The sequence below is a fragment of the Phymastichus coffea genome, unplaced genomic scaffold (assembly GCF_024137745.1).
Source record: "Phymastichus coffea isolate CEN01 unplaced genomic scaffold, Cenicafe_Pcof_1.1 PCOF00138, whole genome shotgun sequence".
In the NCBI taxonomy this organism is placed as follows: Eukaryota; Metazoa; Arthropoda; class Insecta; order Hymenoptera; family Eulophidae; genus Phymastichus; species Phymastichus coffea.
In genome coordinates, this window is record NW_026706949.1 from 321679 (window position 1) to 346108 (window position 24430).

The 24430-nt window shown below is 45.8% G+C and overlaps 1 protein-coding gene across 3 annotated transcripts in view; it reads left to right on the forward strand.

Moving 5' to 3' along the window:
- Positions 1 to 21777, forward strand: part of LOC131671912 (protein tiptop) — a 115897-nt gene extending 94120 nt beyond the window's left edge. For all 3 annotated transcript variants that reach the window (XM_058948710.1, XM_058948711.1, XM_058948712.1), the window contains exons 3-4: positions 12298 to 12535; positions 15523 to 21777. In XM_058948710.1, the coding sequence (XP_058804693.1) occupies positions 12298 to 12535; positions 15523 to 19111 (3827 nt within the window). In that variant the 3' untranslated portion in view covers positions 19112 to 21777. The remainder of the gene's footprint in view (positions 1 to 12297; positions 12536 to 15522) is intronic.
- Positions 21778 to 24430: the final 2653 nt, after the last annotated feature.

Here is a 24430-nt window from a genome sequence, read left to right on the forward strand (position 1 = left end):
AAGCGATGCTTTATCGTGCGCGTCGTCCCTCGCGACGGCGACGACTTGAGAGAAACGAGCGCTATCAGATCGACACCTTGTTCCAGTGTACGAATTCAAGTGTCCCTCATTACTTCGCGCCAGCTACCAAGATGCAGACTGGTAATTGGCTGCTCTCTCCTCGTCTGGTTTTCAACGACCAGTTCTCTCTCGCGCACACGTCGTCGTGCCAGTCACAGCGCCAAGCTCGGAAATGTTAAGCGCGAAATAACGATTGATCAATTCATTTTCCTTGCGCCGATTAGCCGTCACCGAGGAAACCGCGCGCTTTCAAATTGACCTTCGAGATTCCTCAATTCCGTCTCGTTTTCAAAAGCTTTTCCAGTCTCTTCAAAAGAGTCGGTCTGCAACGGCTCCCTAGGAGTCACGCATCCAAAAGAACAGTCGGAGCCGTCGCAGTACAGTCGCGTTCTCGCTCGGCGTGTCGGAAGCACTTCGTCTTAATTAATCTCCCTCGCCCGCCTCGGATCGTCTCTCTCTCTCTCTCTCACTCTCTCTATGCTACGCTTTCGTTAATCCTGTCACCTGAGGCAGCCGCGTGGACAGTTGTATCTCTTATCGCATATTAGCCTTGTCTCTTGTCTACTTTTAAATAACTCGAACGCACATCGCAACGTACATTTGTATGAAAATGAAAAGAAAAGGGAGCGCCATACATTTAATTAATGAAAGTTCATTTGCGGTTTTCGCATTAAAGATGCGTAAGTCGAGAAAGGGTCGCCGTGTCGCTTTAGAGTTATTTCATTATTAAGCGTCGCCTTGACTGCCTTCACGACTAGTACTACTAAGCCCGGTCCTAAGAAATTCACGAGGTCAGAGGGCGAGCGCGAGCAAAGTGCGGATTCCGCGCGACGTGTAGATTCAAGGACCGAGCGAGCGCCCTACGACGCTCCGCGGCTGAAAAGGCGAGCAGCCAAAAACGACTGGCTGGCAGCTAGCTGAGCGGTATTAAGTGAAACGTAATTTCAGAGGCGTGCTCCTGGTGTTACTGCCTGCTGCTTCGCCGCTGCTTGGCTTTCTTGCACTAGTGCCGTATCATTTTAACACCGACCCTTGGCAAAATATTGTTGCAGTTACCCAAGTCCGCTCAGCCTGTGAGTTGGACTCGGTTCAGGCGGAATAATATTTTTCACTTGTAACAATTTTCAATGACGCTAGCATGTCCGATAATATAGTGCCGCTTCCATTGTTTACGCTTTATTCACGAATATAGTTTACTGAAAAATAGATGGCGGGTTCAAAGAGCAAGTTACTCATATTTAACATACACATAAATTTCAATGTTAAACTGTAATATGATTGCAGTATCGAGCGTGAATAGTAATCATTGCTTATGCATCTGCGACTCTGTCGTTAGAGGTAGAATATGATGTAACAAATTAGGACACTAAAGAATTTAGGTAAAGAAAACAGCAGTCTATCTTCTTGATAAATAAATGAACTATTTTTGGAGGAAATCTCTCAAAAGACAAAATCACAAGACAATTAAACAGGTACTAAATCAAATGTTCAAAAAATAGCATCAATCAAAAGTAAAAGAGAGAGAGAGAGAGAGACAGAGGAAGCGTATGCTGGTTTCGCATAAAGATGATGCTGAAAATAGCCGAACGCGAGAAACAAACGTATAAGCTGTGGATCTTTCTCTTACGCTCACATGCGCACACTAACAAGATGGAGAAGTTAGAGTGGCTGCGCGCACCTGTCCTTCTGTACATCAAGCGTCCATCAGGGACTAAAGCGACTCTTCGTGCAGACACACGTGCACGTATGCTTATTTATGCTGACACAATATTTATTAGGACGGATCGGTGGTTATTTCGAGCGACCAGCTGAAAGAGAGAGATAGGAGGGGGGGGGGGGGAATAAGTCGGTGCTTGTAGGCGAGCGAGAACTTGCTTTCGATTTCTCAGCGGGCGCCAGTGACGAGAGATGTCGTTGAATGAACGAGAGAGCGAATTGGAATTCCAAGTTTACTTTGGCCTCGCGACGGCCTGCCTGCGCGTGCGAGCCGCCGCGGCGACGCTTAAGATGCAATTTATCGTGAAAGCCCCGTTACGCTCGCGCTCAACGCTAAATAATGGACAAGTATCCGAACAATTGCTCCTCGACCCCCTCCCTCCGACCTCTTCCCTTCTCCGCTCGCTCACTCTCTCTCTCTCTCTCTCTCTCTATCCGTGTGAGTTACGTCTCTTTTTCGCTCGACTTCACTTAGCCCGCGCTCGCACTTTAAATTATGCGCCGCGCGCCACAGCAGACTTAATGCACGTTCCGTTGAATTTGATACCTTGCCTGACGTTTCGAGTCTTGCCGCCACTAATCTTGAGGTCTTCTTCTCTCGTGTGTACACGTGGTCTCGCTACACATCGGGCAAAAGAAGATTCCGATGCATTCTTCTGTTGACAGGTGAATAATTTATGAATAATTAAAAAATAAAAATTCATGGAATATAGTTGATTCGAATATTGGTCAATTATTCGGGTAAAAACGTAAGGCGTACTTTGAAGCTGCTTCGGAGGCTCGGTTTCTCTTGGACAAGGCAGGCTATTAGTGACGCAGCACGCGCAGCTAACGAAGGGACAGGAAAAGCAGATTGAGAGCAGAGAGAAGGGGGGGGGGGCGAACATGGCCGAGCAGCAAAAGAGGTGCCGACGCGAAAAGACGTCAATCCATCTGGTGCGAGGGCGTGAAAATAGAGGCACAATGCAAGCCGAGTCAGGAGACGCGCACAGCGCCGAGAGTGAGAGAGATGGACACCAGCTGCCTCGTACCGGTCGCCACCCCGTAAATAGAGCCGGCATCGCGTAAGCGCGCAATTATCGTCTGGTCGTGCGCGCGCACAGGCTTCGACAAATTAGTCGTCGGATCAGAGGCGTCGGCTTGCCCGTTTCTCCTGCGCGGAATCGAGCAAATGCAATAAGACGACCGCCAGAGAGTCCGAGAAAAGGAAAACCGAAAAAGGCCGATGCGAGCGAGACGAAGAAGACAACGACGACGAAGAGGAAGAAGAAGAAGAAGAAGAAGAAGAAGAAGAAGGGACGACAGGTGAAGAGGAGCGAGCGTGACAGACAAGATGAAGGCATCGCGTCCCGTCGTCCCGTCATTTCGCTCACTCGTCCGCACTTTCCGGGCTTCGAAGAGCTGCGAGAGAGCTGCCTGTCACGCCGCCACCGCCCGCCGCTGCGCGAACTGCACAGGCCGCTTGCGCAGATATCCCTGTCAGCTGAGAGCGAAAGAAACGAATCGAGTCAGCGATCGCCAGAGCCACTGTCCGCTGCAATCAGCCTGAATTGAGCTTGATAGCATTGTTAGAGCCGCCAAAGAGGTGTCGGCCCTGATGATGTAGGTCGCTCGCTTGCTCCTCGCCACAGCGGTTTATTAGATTCTTCTTTGCGCTCGCTCGCCAAAGTCGCTTATGTGCGCGCGTCGTCTATTGCACTTTCTCTCTCTCTCTCGTTCTCTCGAGATGCACTCCTTCGCAGCACTCTTGTTTTTATTGTTGCCGGCGTGCCAGCTGACTCGCCAAGACGTACGCAGCGGCTTGTAGTTGTGATTAGTCACGTATGTTGCGATGCGGATAAAAGGCTATCGCGTCTTCAGAATGAATATATGCTGCTCTCCGCTGGGTTCTCGGCTACCATTCGGCTCGCCACGCGTATCACCTGCAACGAAACCTTCCTCTGCTGATTTTTCAATCGAAACTATGATATTCGCCTCGATCACGCTGGCGAGATTTCTCTAACGAATTCAAAATTAAGGCAAACCCGTGAGAGCGACAATTGAAATCAATCTCGACAATTACCGTGATTACGCGCATCCTCGGTGAAGATTAAAGAAAAAACAATGTATACAAAAGGAGGCCACTTCTCATAATAAATCTCTCCTTACGTCCTCCGAATGGAGCACGAAATCAATTTGCATTTAATAAAGCCAAAAGTCGCGGGGCGCACGCTCCCTCTCTCTCTCTCGCCCTCGACTTTAAATCACTAATTACGTTATTAATCACTTTCACACGCCGGTTTCTCGCGCACAATTAATCTCCATCTCAGTCTCGCTCGTTCGCAGCCTCGAGCAGATTTTGCGAAGTGCGTGTAAACGAAGCGAATTTCGTTTTTTTCATTTCTTTTTTTTTTTTATTACTGCGCGGCGTATATGGCCGTGGCATATCGAACGATGGAATATGCATGATTAGGCAGAGACACCCATTATGAATACTCGTAACGAACGCGCAAACTAAAACACAATGGGCAATCTGCGCGGTGGCATTCGTCGCGAGTAATTCGAGAGTATCTGATGCGTGTGTACGTCCGTGGATACGATGGCGACACGTACACCGGTGAAAAAAAAAATGCTCGTTGGTGAAATTCCGCGGATCGCGGCCGGCACTGCGCAGAGCGAGAGGGCCCGCATCGATCATCGCTCTGTCGCCTGTTGCACTGTTATACTACTGCTGCGACGGCGGCGGTGGTGCTGGCTATCCATCATGCGTTCATCGGAAGAGAGATGACCGAGAATTGCCTCGGGCTGTTAACTTTGCGTGCTTATTTTCTTAATGCATAACTATACGGACATTGCTCAAATTTAGAGATGCTGGATAGAACGATCGGTCGAACATTAACCAATGGATGAACTGCCGATGCTCAAGCTGGTTCATACTTTATTGGCTTTACATAATTGTCGATGAATGCTGCGAGAGAGAGAGAGAGAGGCGACGACGGGCACAAGTTATAGGGAGCCGGAATTTTCCGTCTGGTCATAATCCTTACTCGTCTCTCGCCGAGACGTATACACCGACATCTGGACTTGATTTGACGAACATTTTAATGTCAAAATCTGATGTCACGCTTCTTTGTCTTTCAAAGGTTCTCTTTATCGACCACGATTATGTATTCATTCGGAGAACCTTACCTTGAATTTGAGTTATGGAATCAATTCATGATAATATGATATTGCAACACCGCTACACACTTTTGGTTGTATGACTAATCAATGAGTTACAAATGAGGATCATTGTCGCGCTCTTATGCGAGGTAGTCGATCAAGCGCATGCAATGAAATTTATTTTACCGCCCCGATCGTTTCGTTAATTATATAATGTGGCACGTGACTGGCTTGATTGTCACGTGAAAAAATAAAATAAAATAAAATACACGACCGCAAGGTTCGACCAATAAAACTTCGCAAATACGTCATCTAGGTCTGGACGGCATCGCACGTTTACGGGCGTGAGGTGGCTAATTCACACTATCACTGGACGGCAGTCTCCGCGGCGTTGCGACCATGATTTTGAATGATCATTAAGTGACGGGCCGTGCCAAAACTACACGGTATTTCTGCATGTCTTGCGTGCCTCCTAAATCATCCCAGTGGCAGCAGCAGCCAGAGATGTGCATTACAGCGCGACGACGAGGGTCAAAAACCCGTGGATCGAATGCAAGCCGCGCCTTCGTTCTTCTTCTTCGTCCTCTCATTCATCCTCGTACGTTGTATATGTGCGCGCTCGCTTTTTTCTCGTCTCTCTTTCGCTCTGTATCTACAGAGACGAGAAGCTGCTGCTGCTGCTGCTGCTGCTGCTGCTGCTACTCTTCGAGAAGTTTCCGTCCATCACTCAGCGTCACTCGTCCGACGTCTCTCGAGATGTGCGAGCTCTGCCCCATCATTCTGCGCTCTCGGGAGAGCGAGCGAGAGAGAGAGAGAGAGAGAGAACGTTTCGCTCTTCGTTTTACTACCCACGCGCGAAATTTACTAGCGTGACGTTGCCTCGACCGAGCATATAGGAAAAATAAGGCCAGACACACTACTCTACTCTCTCTCTCTCTCTCTCTCTCTCTCTTCGGAGCAACGTTGATGCAGAACAAGTGCACGTGCGTGACATAATTTTTTCTTCTCACTTCAGTTCTCCTTCTCTAGCTTTTGAGAACATGCGTAACGAACGTTTAAAGTTCATCCATTTGCCATTGCACAAAAGTCCCTTCATCCGAAAACCATACAAGTCATTTCACAAAATCGAAGAAATAATATTGCTCGAGAAGCTATTGGAGTAAAATTGAATCAAAGCTGTCTAGCTTTCAGAAGAGAAATGCGCATGTTGAAATAAATACGATGACGTTGAAATCCGCTGTTTGCATGAAGCCAGCTAGCAGAGAGCTAAAGTTCGCAGATTTTTGGAATGTACGCGCGAGCGACAATGCGTGACTTTTATCGCAGCGGACAACTGAGTAGAGAGAGAGAGAGAGAGAGAGAGAGAGAGCAAAATCCGTAGGCTTGATTGTCGAGGGATTCGCGCTTTTGTCTATATTCGCGAGAGCGCAGGCGACATAGTGCGCCCGGGTGACGGAGAGAAAGAAGAAAGGGGTAGAGGATCAAATGAAAGTTCTTTTCGTCGTCTAGAGCGACGAGCTGCTGCTCCGCGCGCCGCACAATATGCGAGACTTTAACAATTTTCTCCCTTTCAAAATCCTTGCGCTCGGGAGATTCGGTGTAGCCAGAAATCCTCGTGTGTGCTTGCGAGCGAGGCAAGCAAGTTTAAATAGAAATGTTATTACACAGAGAATTCGATGGATAAGAAATGAAAATTCTGGATGGAACTTCGATCGAGTTCCGTGATTGTCTTCTTGTATAAAGATCAAGAGGCGATTGTCAAAACTTCTCTACCTTCAAACGTCGACTTTATTTTCCGACTCGAATCCTATTATGGCGCGCATGGCAATTTGTCGAGAGGCTTTTACAAGTTCCTCTTCTATTATTGCTTGTTTTTTTTTTGTTTAATTGAAACGTTACGCGTTGACAAGCTACTTTAGTAATTGCATTAATCAACGTCGGTTCGACTCATCAACAAACGTACAAAAATACCCGAGTGCCGAACATAACATCCCGCGGCGTGTGTGGAGGCAACTAATCAAGCAGAGCTCAGCCCACTCGGCGTACGATAAACAGCTGCGTGCAAGGAAAATAAAGAGATCCGTTGCTTGAGACGCAAAGAGGGAAAGAAAAGTGTGGTTGTGCGATCACGATCGCGCATTTGCTGGGACGAGAGATTAGAGAAAAGAGAGAAACGAGTAGGAGGAATTCGGTGGGCTGATGGAGTGAGTGTTGACTTAGGATAACAGTCGGCTCATCAGTCAATCAGTCAGGTAGGCAAGGTGCTCCGTCTTCAGGGAGATGGATAGATCGCTAAGTGAGTCACGAGCCTGAGGGACAAAAGGGAATACTTTCTTTCTCTCTCTCCTGCATCGTCACTGAATTATCGATCTTTGCGCTCACGGCATCTTCTTCTCTTTCGAAACCCTTTTTTTCCTCTCTCACTCTTTGTCTTTTAATTTGGATTAAATTTTTATGTTTAAGTTGTTGTTTTCGAGCGATATTCTTTTAATCTTGCGTTCTATCCCACAAGTGATGAATTTTTACCATACGCCATCATTTTATCATATTCTTTATATTTCATTTGACGGGTCTATTAGGTGTCTTATTTTTTATGTATAATTTTATTAATTTTATCAAATTGTTTGCATAACTACTTAGTTATTCTGGGCTTCGCTATATTGTCTTTGATATTTCATTATCACTGATGCTTGTACGTGTTTTACTCTGTAAATTGCTTTTAACTCGGTTGGTTTGTTATTTATAATTATAAGCGCTTATGGTATTTATAATTGTATTGCTCTGTAAAATTGAGCTTTGCATTCGTGCTCTAGTGCTAGACGGACTCTACTCGAAGGTATCATTAAAAGGCAAATCGATCGATCGATCAATCTCTCTCTAAACAATGATTCGAACAGGCTGCCCGAAAGTCAGTTCGCCACAACCGCCAGCAGATTATACGCGCATCGCTAATTCTTTTTACTCCGAGAAGCAATGCTGTCACTCTGACCGTGCTCAAGTCGATATCGTGCTTGATTGATGCCCATACTCGCATGCTGCTCACTCTTGTTACTGCAGCATGCAAGTTGTGTTGTTTTTAACAAAAGCCAACGTGCCGTCGGCCGTTCTTGAAGTCACTTTGAACACACGCTAGATGGATAAACAATTTTTTCTCCACTTTTGTTCAGAGTTTTTGCATAATGACATTTAGAGGTCTGGCGCAGGCGCATGAGTCAATACCACTATAGAATGAGCAATGAGATTGTTTGTTCGCATCTGACTGCGCGGTATATAGTCGAAAAATCCTTCCATTAGTCCCATACAAACAGGTCACTCTCAACTGCGCGCTCACGCACGCGTCCAGGTGTGTCGCTGCCCCTATACACACGTTGTGGGAGATTTCTCAAAATGTCAACGCGCAAAGGAAGTCATTATACATGTTCTCTCTTCTCTTGTCTGGTCGTTGCTCAAATAGAGCGTCATCTGCTAGTCATATTTTTCCCGATCGAATGTATATGTATTCGGCAGGGGCGAGAGAGTCAGCCGCTATAAATCACTGGTACGTTACGTTTAGCGAAATAAATCTCTGGCTTATTTATTTAGCAACGAACGGAACGGGCGGTTACAGAAAAAAAACTGCGAGAGTAAGAGTGAGAGAATCAGAGTAACTGTCAAAGTGTAAAAAAATCTCTTCGGGTTCCAGTGTCAAAACACATTACATCTTCATGCCACCTGCCTGCGAAGTTTTTAAGCTCTGGCACACAGCTTTTTTTCTACCTCTCTGTCCCAATTTGCAGAGGAGATTCTCTCGCTCTTGCTCTCTCTCTCTCTCTCTCTCTCTCTCTCTCTCTCTCTCTCTCTCTCTCCGCAGGGAGGATTCAGCCGTCAGTCAGTCCCAGACCGCGAGTGAGAGCATCACAATGCGCAATTCCCTCCTTCTTCTGCCTTCTGCACGTCCGTCCGTGTCTGTCCGTCCGTCCGTCCGTCTCGTCTCGAGCTCTTGGCTGCTGCTGCTGCGGCTTCTCTCTCTCGCTCTGCTGCTACTCCGCGTCACTTCTGCTGGCGTTAGAAATTCATCTCTCATCTCCCCACGCTCTCCCCTCAAAAAAACCTTTTCTTCTCTCTGCCCTTCGTACATTCTGTTGCAGCTCTGCTTACCCTTTTGTCTCGTATCATCGATTTTAAAAAACTTTTGCGACGCCACGCTCCGAACACCCATATCGTCTTCTGTGCTGTGCGCGCGGAGCAGAGAGCAACTTGCATAGTAAACACAGTGTAAAGGCGCATTGTTGACACTTGTGTAAAGCCTTGGTTGTGCTTGCAAACGCAAATAGCAAGCTCAAGCTAAGGCTAAGTTCCCTTCCAGGACTTGTCGTCCAATTATTAACGTATTAAAGATTAAACGCTGCGTATGTGAACGCGAAGATAAGATAAAGCGAGAGAGCGCGCGCGCGAGCTTAATTACGATGGCTACGATCAACCGAGCGGACGCCTATTTGAATTACGATTTCACGATCGCAAATGTTTACCTCGTCTTAAATCTCCCTTATTTACAGCGACGCGCGCACTCAATGCGGCGCTGCGCTCGAATAGGATTGCGCGCCGCGCGATGTATCATCCCCGCGCGCGCGCTGCAGCAGCCGGCCGCGAAACGCGATATATCACGCAATTAGAATGAAGCAGCTCCTTGCAGCCATTAATTACGCCTTATGCGCGAGAAAGAAGGTAGGAAAAAGTTTTCGGTCGGCGCCCGCGAGAATCCGATCTGCCGCGCCGGGCGGCGGCATTTTAACGCTGAAAGGACACGCGCGCGAAATATATCAAAAGTCTCGCGCTCATAACGTAAACTCAAGCTCTCCGTCCTATAGGCAAGATATCTGCGAGGAGGAGAGAGAGAGAGAGAGAGAGCGCGCAGTGCAAGGGCTAATATATCGCGAGGACAGGATATCGTGCGGCAGCGATCTCGGATGTCAGCGGGGGCCGAGTAGCAGCAAGCAGCAGCAGCAGCAGCCCTTGTTAGTGCGCCTGCCAATATGGGGGCCACGATCGCGCAACTTCTCTCTATCTCTCGGGTCGTGCGAACGGTATTTGCATGCACACCTGAAGGAGCTGCTGCTCCTGCTGCTGACTTTTTTCTCGTTCCTGAGAAAGTACCGATGTTCAGGACAGGATCGCCACTTGATTAGGAGCGAACGAATGTTTGTTTGCTCGTTTCTTTTTTTTTTTTCTTTTTCCCGACCGAGGTTGAAAGTTTCTCTCTCTCTCTCTCTCTCTTATAGCAAAATCGAAGCTACCGTTGGCGCGCGGCGACGCGTAATTAGAGACCTATACCGGAGATTCTTCAGGTGAGATATATATCAGCTTTCAAGGTTTTATTTATTTATTTTTTTTTTAACTCTACTCGTCAATTGTGATTCCGAGGCGTGGACAGTTTTCAATTATTCTTTCCTTCTAGTTAATTGAGTTGAGCGTATTATCCGTAGGTGTTAAGGGCAAGAAGCGCACAAAAACCTTTGACTTTCTAAGCGAAGCATAATCGCGGGCGAGAGCAATGGAACGGACGCGGCTCTAAATCAGGAGCACGCGCACACCAAAGACAGCAGAAACAGCATCAGCGCGCAAACGTCTCAATACATCGGCACGTATACGTGCGTGGCTAAGTAAATGCATTAAAAAACCCGATTTCCCCCGCTGATCCTCAAAGAGCCTCTCTCTCGGCCAATGCATGTGTATAGACTTACGTGCGGCCGGCGGGCGGGGCTTGGCGGCCTTGCGAAACACGGTAGTACTGCTTACGGATTCCGCGTTGCTTATCTAAGAGTTTTCTCTCCGAGAGAAAGAGCCAGAGAGAAAAAGGAGGACCGGAGAGTCGCCTCTCTCGCTCTCTCTCTCTCTCTGTTTCTCTCCAGGGTGCGAGTGGAGACAATGGACAATGGGGACATAAATCTGCGTAATTAGTTGCCGATGCTCCCTCGCGGATCAATGTGCGATCTCCTTTCTCTCCCCCTTCGCTTGCTCGCCGTGAAGAGTTTTAAGAAACAAACGATCTACGTTGGTTGGCCAGTCGGTAAAGGTAGGACGACACCCCACTCCCGGACGCATAACAAGATGGCGCGTGCTCGAGCGAACGAGCGAGAGTCCTCGCGTCGCTTATTTGCATCGAGCACCTGTCTCCCTTCTCCTTCCTTATTTCGCGTTGCACGTATACACATATACACATACGCGTATACATATACGTTCGCCTTTCTTTCGCCAAGAGTAAATCACCGTGGCAAAAGAAAAGGTAGAAAAGAAGTATTTAGGGATCCCGAGATCACGATGACGCGAACGCGCTACTCCACTCCATAAATCTGCAAGGCTCCGCTGACCAGCGAGAGGCCAGCACACAGCACACGCATACACACGCCGGGGGACGTCTTCGCGTGGGAGGATTTGCCATGCCGAGGTGGCAACGCTGACGGGGAGAAAAGTCGAGCCAGAGCCGGTGCTGCTTGCCACTCGTTTATTTAACGCTTTCGCTCTGGCCGCAAGTCTAACGAGGAGCCTTGATCGCTTCATTATCGCAGCGCACGCTCGCTTGCACACGTGCGATTTGAAGAATTGTCCTTACGAAGGCCTAATAAATTATTGAATTCATATTTTCGCATAACGAAGCGTACCTCCATTTGCGCAAAGATGCTCTCGCAAGCTTTGACAAATAATTCATCGCGAGCGACAATAACTCAGAAACTATGGCAACTCCCCTCACGGGAATTAAAAGGCATCGCTTGCGAGCGAGAGCCCGCATTCGTACACTTTGAACACTTGCTCTTTCTCGGCGGGAGTCTCTCGTTCTCCCGCGCGTAAATGATAAACGGCTCCCCCACGTCACGTCCGAAATCGTAGGTACGCGAGCGTGCTCTCGGTCGTATGTATCGAGAGCGCGAGAGCAGAAAAAAACGAACATGGAAAAAGTTATGGGCTCGAATAGTGAATAAGTAGCTGCTTATCGTAACAAGTGTAAGACACCATAAAACACTTATGTTAACGAGTAGCATATGGCGAGCGGACGGAGGCATATACGCATAAGTACCGCTCGATAGAATCGGCGCGGGTATACGGCAGATGAAATCTCCCGAACGTGACAAAACACAGCGGCAGGGCTGTCAGGTCGCCTTGGAAATGATTTGATTAAAACTGCGAGGTGGCAGAACCAACAAAGGGGTTTCCGTGCGCCTCCCGCGAGAATCTTACTGGCGTCGGAGTAGCAGCCGATAAATGAAGCGATAGGTAGCCCATTGTCTTTCGGGCGTCTCTGCTCTTTTCGACAGCCCAGTTCGCTGCCGAAACAGTCAGAAATTTAACCGTCTCGCTCGAGTTTCTCTGCGACTGAAAGTTGCCGTTCTCTGATGATTGTTGCAGGGGAGGACGGTGTCGAAAGCTCAGGCCCCGGCACAGACCTCCAAGGTGAGGAAGGTGATTGCGCGGACGAGGATGGTCCGATTAGTCCCGGCGAAAGGGGCAGCGCCGGTGGGCCCACTGGTGCCGACGACGGCGAGGCTAGCGACGAGGACGACGACGACGATCAACCCACACAACCAAACGATCCGGCCGCCAGGCTTAATCCCGCTGCACTCAGGGATACTGGGCCCCCGGACAGGTGAGAACACCTCTCGCTATTATCAAGCACAACGTTCATTCGGTATTTTCAATTTGCTGATATTTCAGCCAGCCATTATCTGTCACGCTGCTGCTTGTCGCGCGATATTTATAATCAGATTTGCGCTGTTTGAAAAAACCATTTAATAAATTTTGAGATGTCGTAAAAAGATATCTCGAGCGGTTTGCTTGCTCTCCTCATAAACGATAAGCCTGGGAGCACACAGGAGGAACCTATACAATACATCACTTCCTTCGCCGGTATCTTTGCAAAATTATCGCGCACATCTAAAAGCGCGCGCTCCTTGACCTACAATCCTAGCAAATCGAATGTATCGCGGTGGTTGGCAAAACCAAGAAAGACTTCCTGTTGCCTCACCTGCTTGCGCGCTTTACGATCTCTCGTGGAAATCATATATCCTCCGGCAACACCTTCGGAGAAAACGAGTCTTTGATCTTGGCGGCAGCAAACGCGGCAACAAATCGCCTTCCCCTCGCGGCAGGGGCAAATAAGCCGACGGTGTCAGGCGGCTGATATCGCGGCGTCACTTGGCTAATAGAGATAGGAGCGCGCGCGAGTGTTTGGAGCGCCTTTTCTCGATCAGTCGGCGCAAGGGAGCCCGAGTATTGCGCGCCTTGCTTATTTTACACGCACACGTGCTGCTGCTGCTGCTCGCTGTCGTCCTCTGCGCGCGGACGTCGCCGTCCTTTTATTAGTTTTCTTCGGCTTCGTCTCTCTATCTCTCTCTCTCTCTCTCTCTCTCTCTCTCTCTCTCTCTCTCTCTCTCTCCCTCTCTTTTCTTTTTATTTGTATCCTCTAAGATGCCTGCAATTTGTTGGCATTGCAACAGACCGTGCTATACGTATATGCGTATGCAATCAACTCGCTGCGATAACATTTTTCTCATATTCGGCACACTTTATTGAAACTCAGCTAAGTATTATCGAATATTTACAAGAGTAGCGCTTTACTGTTATTGAAAGCCGTAAAATGCTTTCATCTGGTAATTCACATCCATAAAAACTAGCAAAGTAAGCTTCAACTTAAGGAAATGTATAGTCCAGTTGGAAAGCTTTCAATTTTGAACTTTTGCAGTAACTCACGAGAATATGAAGTTATATTTGTAGAGCGAGCACTTCAGTTGGACAAAGACAAGATTTATAGCATTGTAAACGAAAATTTTCAAGTTGACAAGATATAAATTTTAGTCAAAATTTGACATTTTTTTCGACGGTACAAGAGCTTTTTTCAATTAAAATATAACTGAAATAAAATTTACTGGTCGTTCAAAATAAATCGAAATAAGTGAAAACAAATCTAGTCGCTATCCCCAGGAGGATAACTCTTCCATCCAGCAGTTACTGAATCTTCGATCAAATTATTTTAGTTTTCACTACATTAAACACATAGAAAGTTTTTTAGATTACTCACCATCGCGATACAACAAGAATAAAAAGAAACCATTTACACAACTGGCTATACAGAGTAACCCACACACAATCTATCGCAATGTCCCGCTGGCGCGTGCTTCCCCACCAGCACCCCCTCAACGCAATCGCGAGTCAAGAGAGAGAGAGAGAGAGAGAGAGAGAGATCTGGTGTAGTGCACTAATATATAGTATCTGGTGCGCAGTGCATCCACGTCAGAGCAGCGCACCCTCGTCCGCACTCGCCCCACTCCTTCTCCTACATCAGCAACAGTACATAGCACGTCCAAAAAGCTTCCCCTGCCCCCTCTCCCCTCCTCGCGCCGTTCAGTACACGCATCGCTCTCCCGGCTCAGCTCTCTGATTCTCTCATTCAGTCAGTTACGAACGAGCCGTCGACAGACTGCGACGAGAGTTCCTCGTACGTCCTTTAACTGCCGCCGTATCGTGCCCCTCTCTCTCCCTTTCTGGTTGGTTCGTGCGTAGGAGAAAGAGAGTTCGACTCCACGTGCGCCTATGCATCCGAGCGCTGCTGCCGCTGTCGCTACGGCTACTACGCGAGCACAGGTAGTCGACTCTTCTTTGACGTATACTGTGCATCGTGGTATATTCACTGATTGTTAAATTTTTAATCTAAATCTAGCAACAATGTTTCTTTTTTTTTTTTATTTTATAATTGATCGCTTCGAAATAACTTTATCTATCTTCCAACTTATTGATCGATGCTCGTGTATTCTCGTAACAACTGGTATCGATTCAAATTTATTTTTCATCGACATGTCAACGTTAACATCTTGTCATTTCTGTAGGCTACGTATCACAGACATATAGACATTTATGTAACCTACTTTCCAGAGTCAAATGATTCTTTTATCTTCCATTAACTTTGATCAACATACATTTTTCGAAACTGTCACCGACCAATTAAAATGCAAAAAAGCTTCTACTTTTTCCTTGGCTCTCTAACAGCACACTCAAGATCAGCGCTGAATAAGAAACCGCTTTCAACGCGCAAGCGTGAGACCAACTCAGAAAACTTTGACGAAAGCAATTAAATGTAAATTGTGAGAACAGCTTGATCGTACGCAATGAATATTCATGCTGTGTGCGCTCTGCCTCTGTTTTCTTGAAAATCGTTTTGTAATGTTTTATTTCTTTTACATTGATGTCGATTTCCTACTGGCAGCAGTGAATGAACAACTTATAAAACGTAGTCGAGTTAAACACTCGGCCGAAGGTCATGAAATATTAGTGTCACAACACGCCGGCGTTAGGTGTAAATCGATTACACGAAAATTTATCGGTTTGCCCGATGATTAACGACTATTAAGTTGCTAGAGAGGAATCTTGTTCGCTCGCAAGACAAGCTGACACGCCGTATGACCTTCCATCGCTTATCCATGCAGGATAGGATTGAATATCATCGAGTTAATATCCTTGAATATTGACCTATTGTTCTTTTCATCACAATCATTATTATATTATAAAATAATATATACGTATGTAATTGAAAACAGTTGGAATGATAGAAAATAGTAATTATAATTTTTTCTGTTTCAGGGAGCCAATGAGTCCGCGGTGTCCATCGAGAGACTCGCGGGAATCATCCGGTCCAGCAACCGGTAGTCCCCCACCGCCGGCAACCCGGAGTAGTTCAAGCCCCATAAGCCCTCCAGGCAGCATCGTGCCGCTACCTTTAGGCGTGCATCCGCTCTTACCTCCCCAGTCCGCAGCCATGATGGCAGCCTACCTCCAGCAGACGCATCAGCGTCTCTTGCTCGGACATTCACCATTATCGCGAAGCTCTGTATCGCCATTGGTTTCATCCTCGTGTTCGCCACCCGCAGCCACTCCAGGTTTGCACGTATCGCCTCAAAGCGGGGGTGACGTGTCTCCTAGCGCGACTCCTTTACCTACCGTGCTAGACTTTAGCACCCGAAAGGCATCGTCGACGGAAGAGGATGAAGAAGAGCAAATTTTGAATCTCAGCAAGCCACCCACACCATCCTCATCGACGGAAACGAACAACGGTCCACTCGACCTTTCGGTGTCGAGTCGAAAGCGGCCTGTCCCCGAGGATTCACCACCTCCGCCACCGCGCAAGTCGTCGCGACAAGCCGCGGTACATCCAGAAGCATCGCCGTACGCGAGGAACGTTGTCTCGCCGTGGACATCGCCGGTCGTGGCGTCGCATTTCCCGTACTTTGCCGCGGCCGTCGCGGCGGCAGCAACTAGTCAGCAGCAACTATCACCGAAAAGTGGTGCCGGTGTCGTCGATCACCAGCTGTGGAATGGTAAAATAAAGCCACCTGCTCTGGACAAGTCCTTCCAGCCTAGCGAAGCCACGAAAGCTCTCGAGAAGATGAGCGAGCTCAGCAAACTTGGCGGCGAAGATTTATTTAGAGCGGGTGCAGCTGGTGGTGGAAGTGCGGGCGGTGGATCGGTTACGTCTGGTAGCCGGCACAGTGCTTGGCAGTCCCACTGGCTCAACAAGGGTGCTGATCAGGCGAAGGATGTACTGAAGTGCGTTTGGTGCAAACAGAGTTTCCCAACTTTGGCCGCGATGACGACGCACATGAAAGAAGCTAAACATTGTGGTGTCAACATGCCAGTACCACCCGCAGGTGGATTGCATACGCCAACACCACATCAGCCCTCCATCCCTCCGACTCCACCTCAGCCGCCGCAATCGTCGTCGAGTGTAGGCGGCGGTAACAATAATTCGACAAACAACAAGCAGAGTCCCTCAGAACTCAATCTCTTGATAAAGGAGACGATGCCTTTGCCGAGAAAGCTCGTACGAGGTCAGGACGTCTGGCTGGGAAAGGGCGCAGAACAGACAAGGCAAATTCTGAAGTGTATGTGGTGTGGCCAGAGTTTTCGATCCCTCGCGGAGATGACATCGCACATGCAACAAACTCAGCACTACACCAACATCATTTCGCAAGAGCAGATAATCTCTTGGAAATCCTCGGACGAGAGCAAAGGCGGAAGCAGTGGTGGATCTGGCGGAAACACGGGAAGTAGTGGAGGAAGTGGCGGCGGCGGTGGTGGTGGTGGCGGCGGCGGTGGCGGCGGTGGTGGTGCTACACCGGGCAGTGGTTCCGGACCTCACGGACCAAGTGCAGGCCCCGGAGCTGGTGCAACCAGCAGTCATGTGAGTGCTGTTCTTACTTGCAAAGTCTGTGATCAGGCCTTCAGTTCGTTAAAAGAGCTCAGCAATCACATGGTGAAGAATAGCCACTACAAGGAACACATCATGAGGTCAATCACTGAAAGTGGTGGGCGTAGAAGACAAACGCGAGAGAAAAGGAAAAAATCGCTGCCGGTGAGAAAACTTTTGGAACTTGAGCGAGCACAAAATGAATTCAAAAATGGCGATGCTGGAGCTGCTGCGTTAGCATTGGGCAAGCACGCTGGAAGGATTACTTGTGAAAAATGTGGTGATAAAATTGAGACGACAATCTTTGTGGAACATATACGTCAATGCATTGGTGCGGGAGCCCTTGGAGTGAACCAGCGGAACTTTCTAAAAAACGCTTTAATGTCAAATCATTTACCGCCCACATTACCTCCTGGAGAATCCGGCCGCAAGAGCGTCAACGAGGAGACTTCGTCCATTTCATCGAGACATCATCGTTCACCATCATCAGCCAGTGATGCAACGACACCCGGCAAAGAGACTCCAACACCTACGCTTAATGAATCAAGTGGTGGAACCTCGTCCCCATCTGTACTTAATGCTATCGAAAAGCTTATCGAGAAAAGCTTCGACTCGCGGATCCGACACGGTGGAGTAGGAATGCATCACGCTCAACCTGGAGCACCGATTGGTTCAAGTATTCTTAAAAGACTTGGTATCGATGAAAGTGTAGATTATACAAAACCACTAGTCGATCCTCAAACCATGAACCTCCTGCGATCATATCAGCAGCAACATTTTAATGCGTCACGTCGAGAAAGAAGTGGAAGTGAATCGAGTTCTGTATCAGAACGAGGTAGCGGAAGAACTGATACCATGACGCCAGAAAGAAGGATAGACCTATCCACTGCTCACGACAGACTATCAACATCTTCAACACTTTCGCATCATCCGCGATCGACGCCCGATAAGCAAGGTCGCCACCCTACAAACGAGGAGTCCGAAGAGGAAGAATCAATCGTGGTTAAAAAGGAACCAAGGGACGAAGATGTCGAAACGTCTGCTAGTAATGAGAATGATCATCCTGAGAGGGACGTCGTGGTGAAAAAAGAAGTTGACGATACCAGAGAAGAAGATGAATCAGAAACGTTTAATCGCAGACGAAGCAGTAGTAGAGTTCGAGAAACGTCAGAGGAACGAAAAGACGTAATGTCACCTCAAATGAATCCTCCAACACCAAGGCCTTTGAGTCAAGTCGAACAACTGGCCCGTAGTCCTTGTCGTAACAGTACCAGCAGTCCAACGAGCAGCGACAGGTCTATCACCCCACGAGGTACTCCAGATAACAAAGCGTCCAGTAGTCTTGGTGCTTTATCCTCGATGTTTGACAGTCTTTCGGGAGGCGGAAATACGACCAGCAACAATGCCACTGACGGCCAGGGACGGAAAACCAGCAGTCACCCACTAGCTGCTTTGCAAAAGCTTTGCGATAAAACGGAAACGCGAGGATCCTCCGGAGGAGGTAGCAGTAGATCAGGTTCCGCTTCCAGTGCAAATCTTGGCCCGGGTGGTGGTCCAGTTGCCGGTGCAGCGGGAGCAACAGGTCCAACACCAGGAGCTATTCTTGCCTTTAGTTGGGCATGTAACGATGCAATTGTCACCGCCGACTCCATCATGAAGTGCGCGTTCTGCGATACGCCCTTCATCTCAAAAGGTGCTTATAGGCATCATTTATCTAAGATGCATTTTGTCAAAGACGGCGTGATCCCTGATCCATTGACTATCGGCCGATCGGGTGGTGCGTCGGTGAGCGGCCAGGCAGCATCCAGTGGAGCGAGTCGCAGCTCGACGTCACCGCCGTCGTCGCAACGCAACAAGTCGCCACCCATTCCCCAAGCGAACGGTAGCCCTTCGCAGCCGACAAGCTCGCCTCTTGAAGAGAGTCCCCATTCGAAATTTCTCAAGTATACGGAGCTGGCCAAGCAGTTGTCTAGCAAATACGTATAGTCCGAGTCCCGTAAGTAGCGGTGCCACTTGTACATAAGTGTATCTATATTGTAACGACAGACAAACAGACAGAATAGTGCTCGAAGAGCGTGATTTTTTCTATTTAGAGGGCTTCAGTCCGCGTATACATCGTGCCAACGGTTATGGTTACATGATGATGGGATCCAAGTTGACAAAGTCGAAAGGGCTGATCATCGTACTTTTTCGTTTTATTAACAATAAAGAATAAAAAAAAGCACCGTACTCATTTCGTGGAAATTCTCGTACTCGTTGTATAAGGCCCTTTCGATGATTCGAAATGTTCGTAGTTCGATTTAAACATAGCTGAGTATTTCTGGCAATTCAATCAGATACCATTATTACGGATCATGAACCGTCATTCGCGTCTTGTCATTCCTGGGTCAATTTACTGAGTAGCCTTTGTCTTCCGTCTTTCATTTTTTAATGCAAACGGCGACAACTTCTTCTTTACTATAGATGCAAATATTATTGTGGGCAGAAGATCCAAAAATATTTCTCACTCGTTTCGAAACTACAGATTTACTAAAAAAAGCAAGCAATTATAGTTAACGCACTAAAGTAAAGTTATTAGAGATCTATGTAGAAACAAAAAAATATTTGAGAATCAAAAATGAATCCGCGTCGCGAATAGAATCAAAATACAACATGAAGGGAAGGCACAAGAGGCGACACCGGCGTAATGACGATCGCCGAGGGCGCAAATAGATAGTAGAGACGAGATTGACTTTTCATTGTGATGCCACCATATCTCGCAGCACCGCTGAGTCGCTTAACACGGGACTCGGCGCGCGGCCAAGTATGTGATTTTATAATATGAAATACAAATACTTAAGATGAAAATTTTTTGCGTTTTGCTAACGAGAGTCCGCAGGTGATTTAAAAAATATAGATACTTAAGATGCAACTAATTGATATACGTCAAAAGTGCCGACTGATCTCGGTGATTCGCGAAATCGACTGGCGCATCGTTTTAAAAATGAGATAACATAGTTGTCTTATCTAAATAGCCTACGAAGAGACATAATAAAAATTTATCTTCGTTATCAAAGAGACTTCGATTATGCTAAAAGAAACGGAAAAACATTAAAAAAAAAAACACAAAAAGAGATTCTCGTAATAAAGTATTCAGTAAATAACGCACTAAAAAGATTATCGAAAGCTTCGATTTCGTTAACCGCCGAGATCGCGGCATTTGATCACCTGCACTCACCGTCGCATTCGTAAGCATGTATACCTTTAGCAATTAAGTCCATAGCTGATTAGTTAAAAAGTCTAGAGTAGAGCCCGCCATTGTATAGGAATCTCTTTGTTGATAATTGTAATCCGTCGCGGGACTGGTCACCCGCGACGGCCAAGTATTTTCCTCCTCAACGCGGCCGATGTGTTTTAGCATATTCAAAACAAAGAAAATAAAAATGAGAAAAAAAAAACTACATACACACAAAACGAGAGTGAGACTGCGCGGCGAGGAGCGAAAACTTGTATTGCGCTTACACGACACATGCGGTGCAATATCGAATTTCCTTGTGAAACGCGTGCGAAATTTTCACGCGAGCCAGTATTAAAGGCAAACTGATAAGCTATAATAGGAAATATAGAGAAAAGACAGGAAAAAGAAAAAGTGTCGTGTCGTGAAAGATAAGACCATTGTAAATTTTCTTTGTTTTTACAAATAATATTTATTATCGCGCATCCCCGAGTGAGCAACACTGAACGCGTCGCATTTCAACGTGTAAAATACTAATCATTGATTATCATTCGAATTATCGCGATATATATTGTGTATATTATTGATTGACTACATTGAAGTATATAATTAATAAGAGAAATAAGAAACAGCGAGGATCTGTGCGAGAAAGAGAGATACAGTGATAAAATCTCTGTGCGAGAGTGCGAGCGAGAAAATGTGAAACACAAAAAATAAACACAGTAGCGTACGAGGTGATAAAGGAGGAAAGAAAGTGATATAGCAGCTCGTGTGAACGGTCGGTAGTTGATAGACGAAAAAAAGGCTCAATTGGATTTAAATTTAACGTATGGCATACTTATGCGAAGCGATCGCCAAAAAAAAAGTAAGCGAGTTAAACTGAAGAGGATTGATAAAAAAACTCACACACTTGTATACGTATTTCTTGTAAACTCTAATTCTTCCATCGCGGACTTTAAAAAGTATTTATCGATATAATAATAATAATTAATATTATTATTGTAATTATATACGACTGCTGAGTGCATGTATGAGGATGAACATTTTAAAAAAGAAGCATCAAACACGCGCCCACGCGCGTGCGAGACTGAAAGAGTGCGAAAGAGCGAATGAACGAGTGTACGCGTTATTACATACGATGAAACGAGGACAAGTTGCGTTTAGACATATTAAAAAAAAAACACAGACACCACCACGCGCGTGTGCGCGCAAATTTCACACACGCTCTTACACAACAGAACATTATGGATACATACAAAAAAAAATGAAAACGTGAAGGTATAACGAAAGCAAAAAATACGATGCGAAAACTGTACACGAGCGTACCTATACACATTGAACCACAAAGATATGCATCATGTATACGCGACTCTTGAAAAACCATTTTACCAGATTTGTCATTATTTAATTATTTCGGTTGTATTTTAAAATGCAATTAAAGCTCAAATAAATATATATGTTATAAACTAATAACTAAGACTTTATCATTCTCTAAACGTTATCCTTGGCTCCTTGACCTCATCCATGTCGTCGTTTTTTTATTTTGATTATTTACTACCGTGACGTATTGATGGCTGATAATAAAACTTTTCAATGGCTGTTATTTGGTAGTTTCCATTAAATTAGAATAAATCTCGAGTAAATATTAATAAATATATCGTAAAAAAATCAATGATTCCATTAACAGGTTTCGTTACTTTAAATTATTTCCTCAAGGTGAACGAGACGAAAATATTTTTAGATGCGCATAATTGCACATTGTTCAATAATATTTATTGTTGCATATAAATGATGCCATATTTATTTTACAACTTCCATTATTTTCTTTTTCGTTTGTCTTGACAGTATAACAACGATTGATTAATCATGAATATTTCTACTACATGTACTCAGCTTGAAGTTGCAACTTTATATACGATCTTGTTTGTAAATTGCAAATAAATTGTACATTTACGCACAATGTAACAATGTTTTAAAAACCGCAAAAATCATTGAAGTGTTCGATAATTAAGATATCAACTGCCAGTTTATCAAAAAGTAGATTCAAAAACCAATGGTACTTGCGTCGAATAAAATAAAATTCGCTCTCTAGTTTTGCTCATCTTTACCTTATGCGTTGATCAAGGAAAACGTCAACGCAGTACAGAAGCAAAGAATAAAGGTAAGTAAGTGGATGCAGAGTAGCAAAGAGTACATTGTATTGATCTTAGAATGAAAAAAAGAACGGCACCGTTGAAGAAGCAGCAATAGCTGCAAGTATCTAAAAGCGATGGCGAAGTGTTAGCGCGAGCTGCAAATAACTGTGAAGGTCGCGTTGCTAGACGGGTGATCAGACTTGGGGCCAAGACAAGCCAAGATTTCGAATGCAAATGCAAAACCGGTTGAGAGATCGTCTCTCTTTCTCTCTCTCTCTTTCTCTTTCTCTCGTCCTGCGTGCTTCGGATACGCGGTTTGTGCACTTTTTATTTTAAACGTAATGCGCTAATGAATTGATACAGCCAAGCCGCGCCATTTATCTTTTCGTCTGCCTGTCTGAAAGATCTGTTTGTTTTCTCAACTCTTCCTATTTTCGCGGAACCGGGGCGTCTTTTTAATCTTTTTTCTTTTTCGGTAAATTCGTGTGAGATTGAGAAGATGCGATATATAATGGAGGAAAGAGAGAAACTTGAGATAACAAGCTTCGAGCATATACTGTCAAGTGGAATTTTCGTCGAAGTACGCGTGCATCAGCTTGTAAATTATTATATTTTACGGAAATTGATGTAATCGGATTCATGAAGAATCGCGCCGAAAGTTGCCTCGTGCATGTTATAAGCGCTTGAGTCTCTTTCTCTCGCGCGCGAACATCGTTTACTGTCTTATGCTGTTGATTAAAAGCTCCGTTATTATTACGCTGCAAGTTGCTTTGGAGTACGAAAGTCATTCCATTGAAGTTTTTCAAAAATAGCTTTGCCTTCAAAAAACTATTCTTAACAAATCGTTAAAAATATAACAAATTATTGTCCTGAATAAGCGAAAATATCAGAACACAGTGTGGACGTCAATCGCTCGAGTTGAAAAGGAGCAACATTAAAATGCTGTTGTATTTTTAAGCCCTTTAAATGTAATCCGGAAAAATTGGTAAGACTAGTGGTTTAACGGTTTATCGACAAGGTATCGCGGAGTCTTAGTCATTGGAAACGCTCGAATGGCAAAAGCAATAGATCCGTTGCTGCACGTGACAATCATGAATCAAAGCGCGTAGCGTATAGCTGCGCGCGGAGATATCATAGATAATGGGTAGACCGAGCGGTCATAGATAGCAGCCGCAATTAATCTCAGCTAGCGTTCTCGCGAAAGTGCAGCAAGCACGGCCCATAAGGGGCACGCTCGATTAACCGCTGCGATTCCTTTTTGCAGTCGCCATTCACGATCAATCGCGACCAAATCTCTTTTTACTTTTACTTCTATACACAGATATCAACGGGAGAAATCTATATGCGCGGGATTTACTTCTCGTGATTAATTTATTATGGCATATAGTTTGATTTTTCTTCATTACTAACCTCTTCCGACTCTACTTCCTCTCTCTCTCTCTCTCCCTCTCTCTTTCTCTCTCTCTCTCTTTCTCTCTCTCTCTCTTTCTCTCTCTCTCTACGGCTATGTACGGTCGCTTGGCAAATTATTGGGTTAATACCGGTATAATAAGTCAGTGCACTCCGAGGGAGAAAGAGAGAGCTTGTGTTACAACAGCTGTTTGAACTTCGATCGACTACTTATTGAGGAGAGAAATTTTTTATGCTGTATATATATGGACTCCTACTTTCGCTTTAATGTGTGCACTTTGTTTTACATGTCTCAAACAATTTTCTTTGACAGTCTATTTTGAGGTAGAATAGAAACTGTTGGCATTTATAATCCTTGGTATTCTCATTGTAGCTCCGTAAATTTATAAAGAGAAAAATATCATCGATTGCGCTAATTTCAGTTGTACAGAAAGTTTGAAGCAATAAGCTTTCACCGTTTAGAACGGCTGTTACGAGGGGCTAACATTATCATAAATAGTCTGCCAATAAGGGCATTTTCAGTCTCAAGCTACTCATTTTTAATTG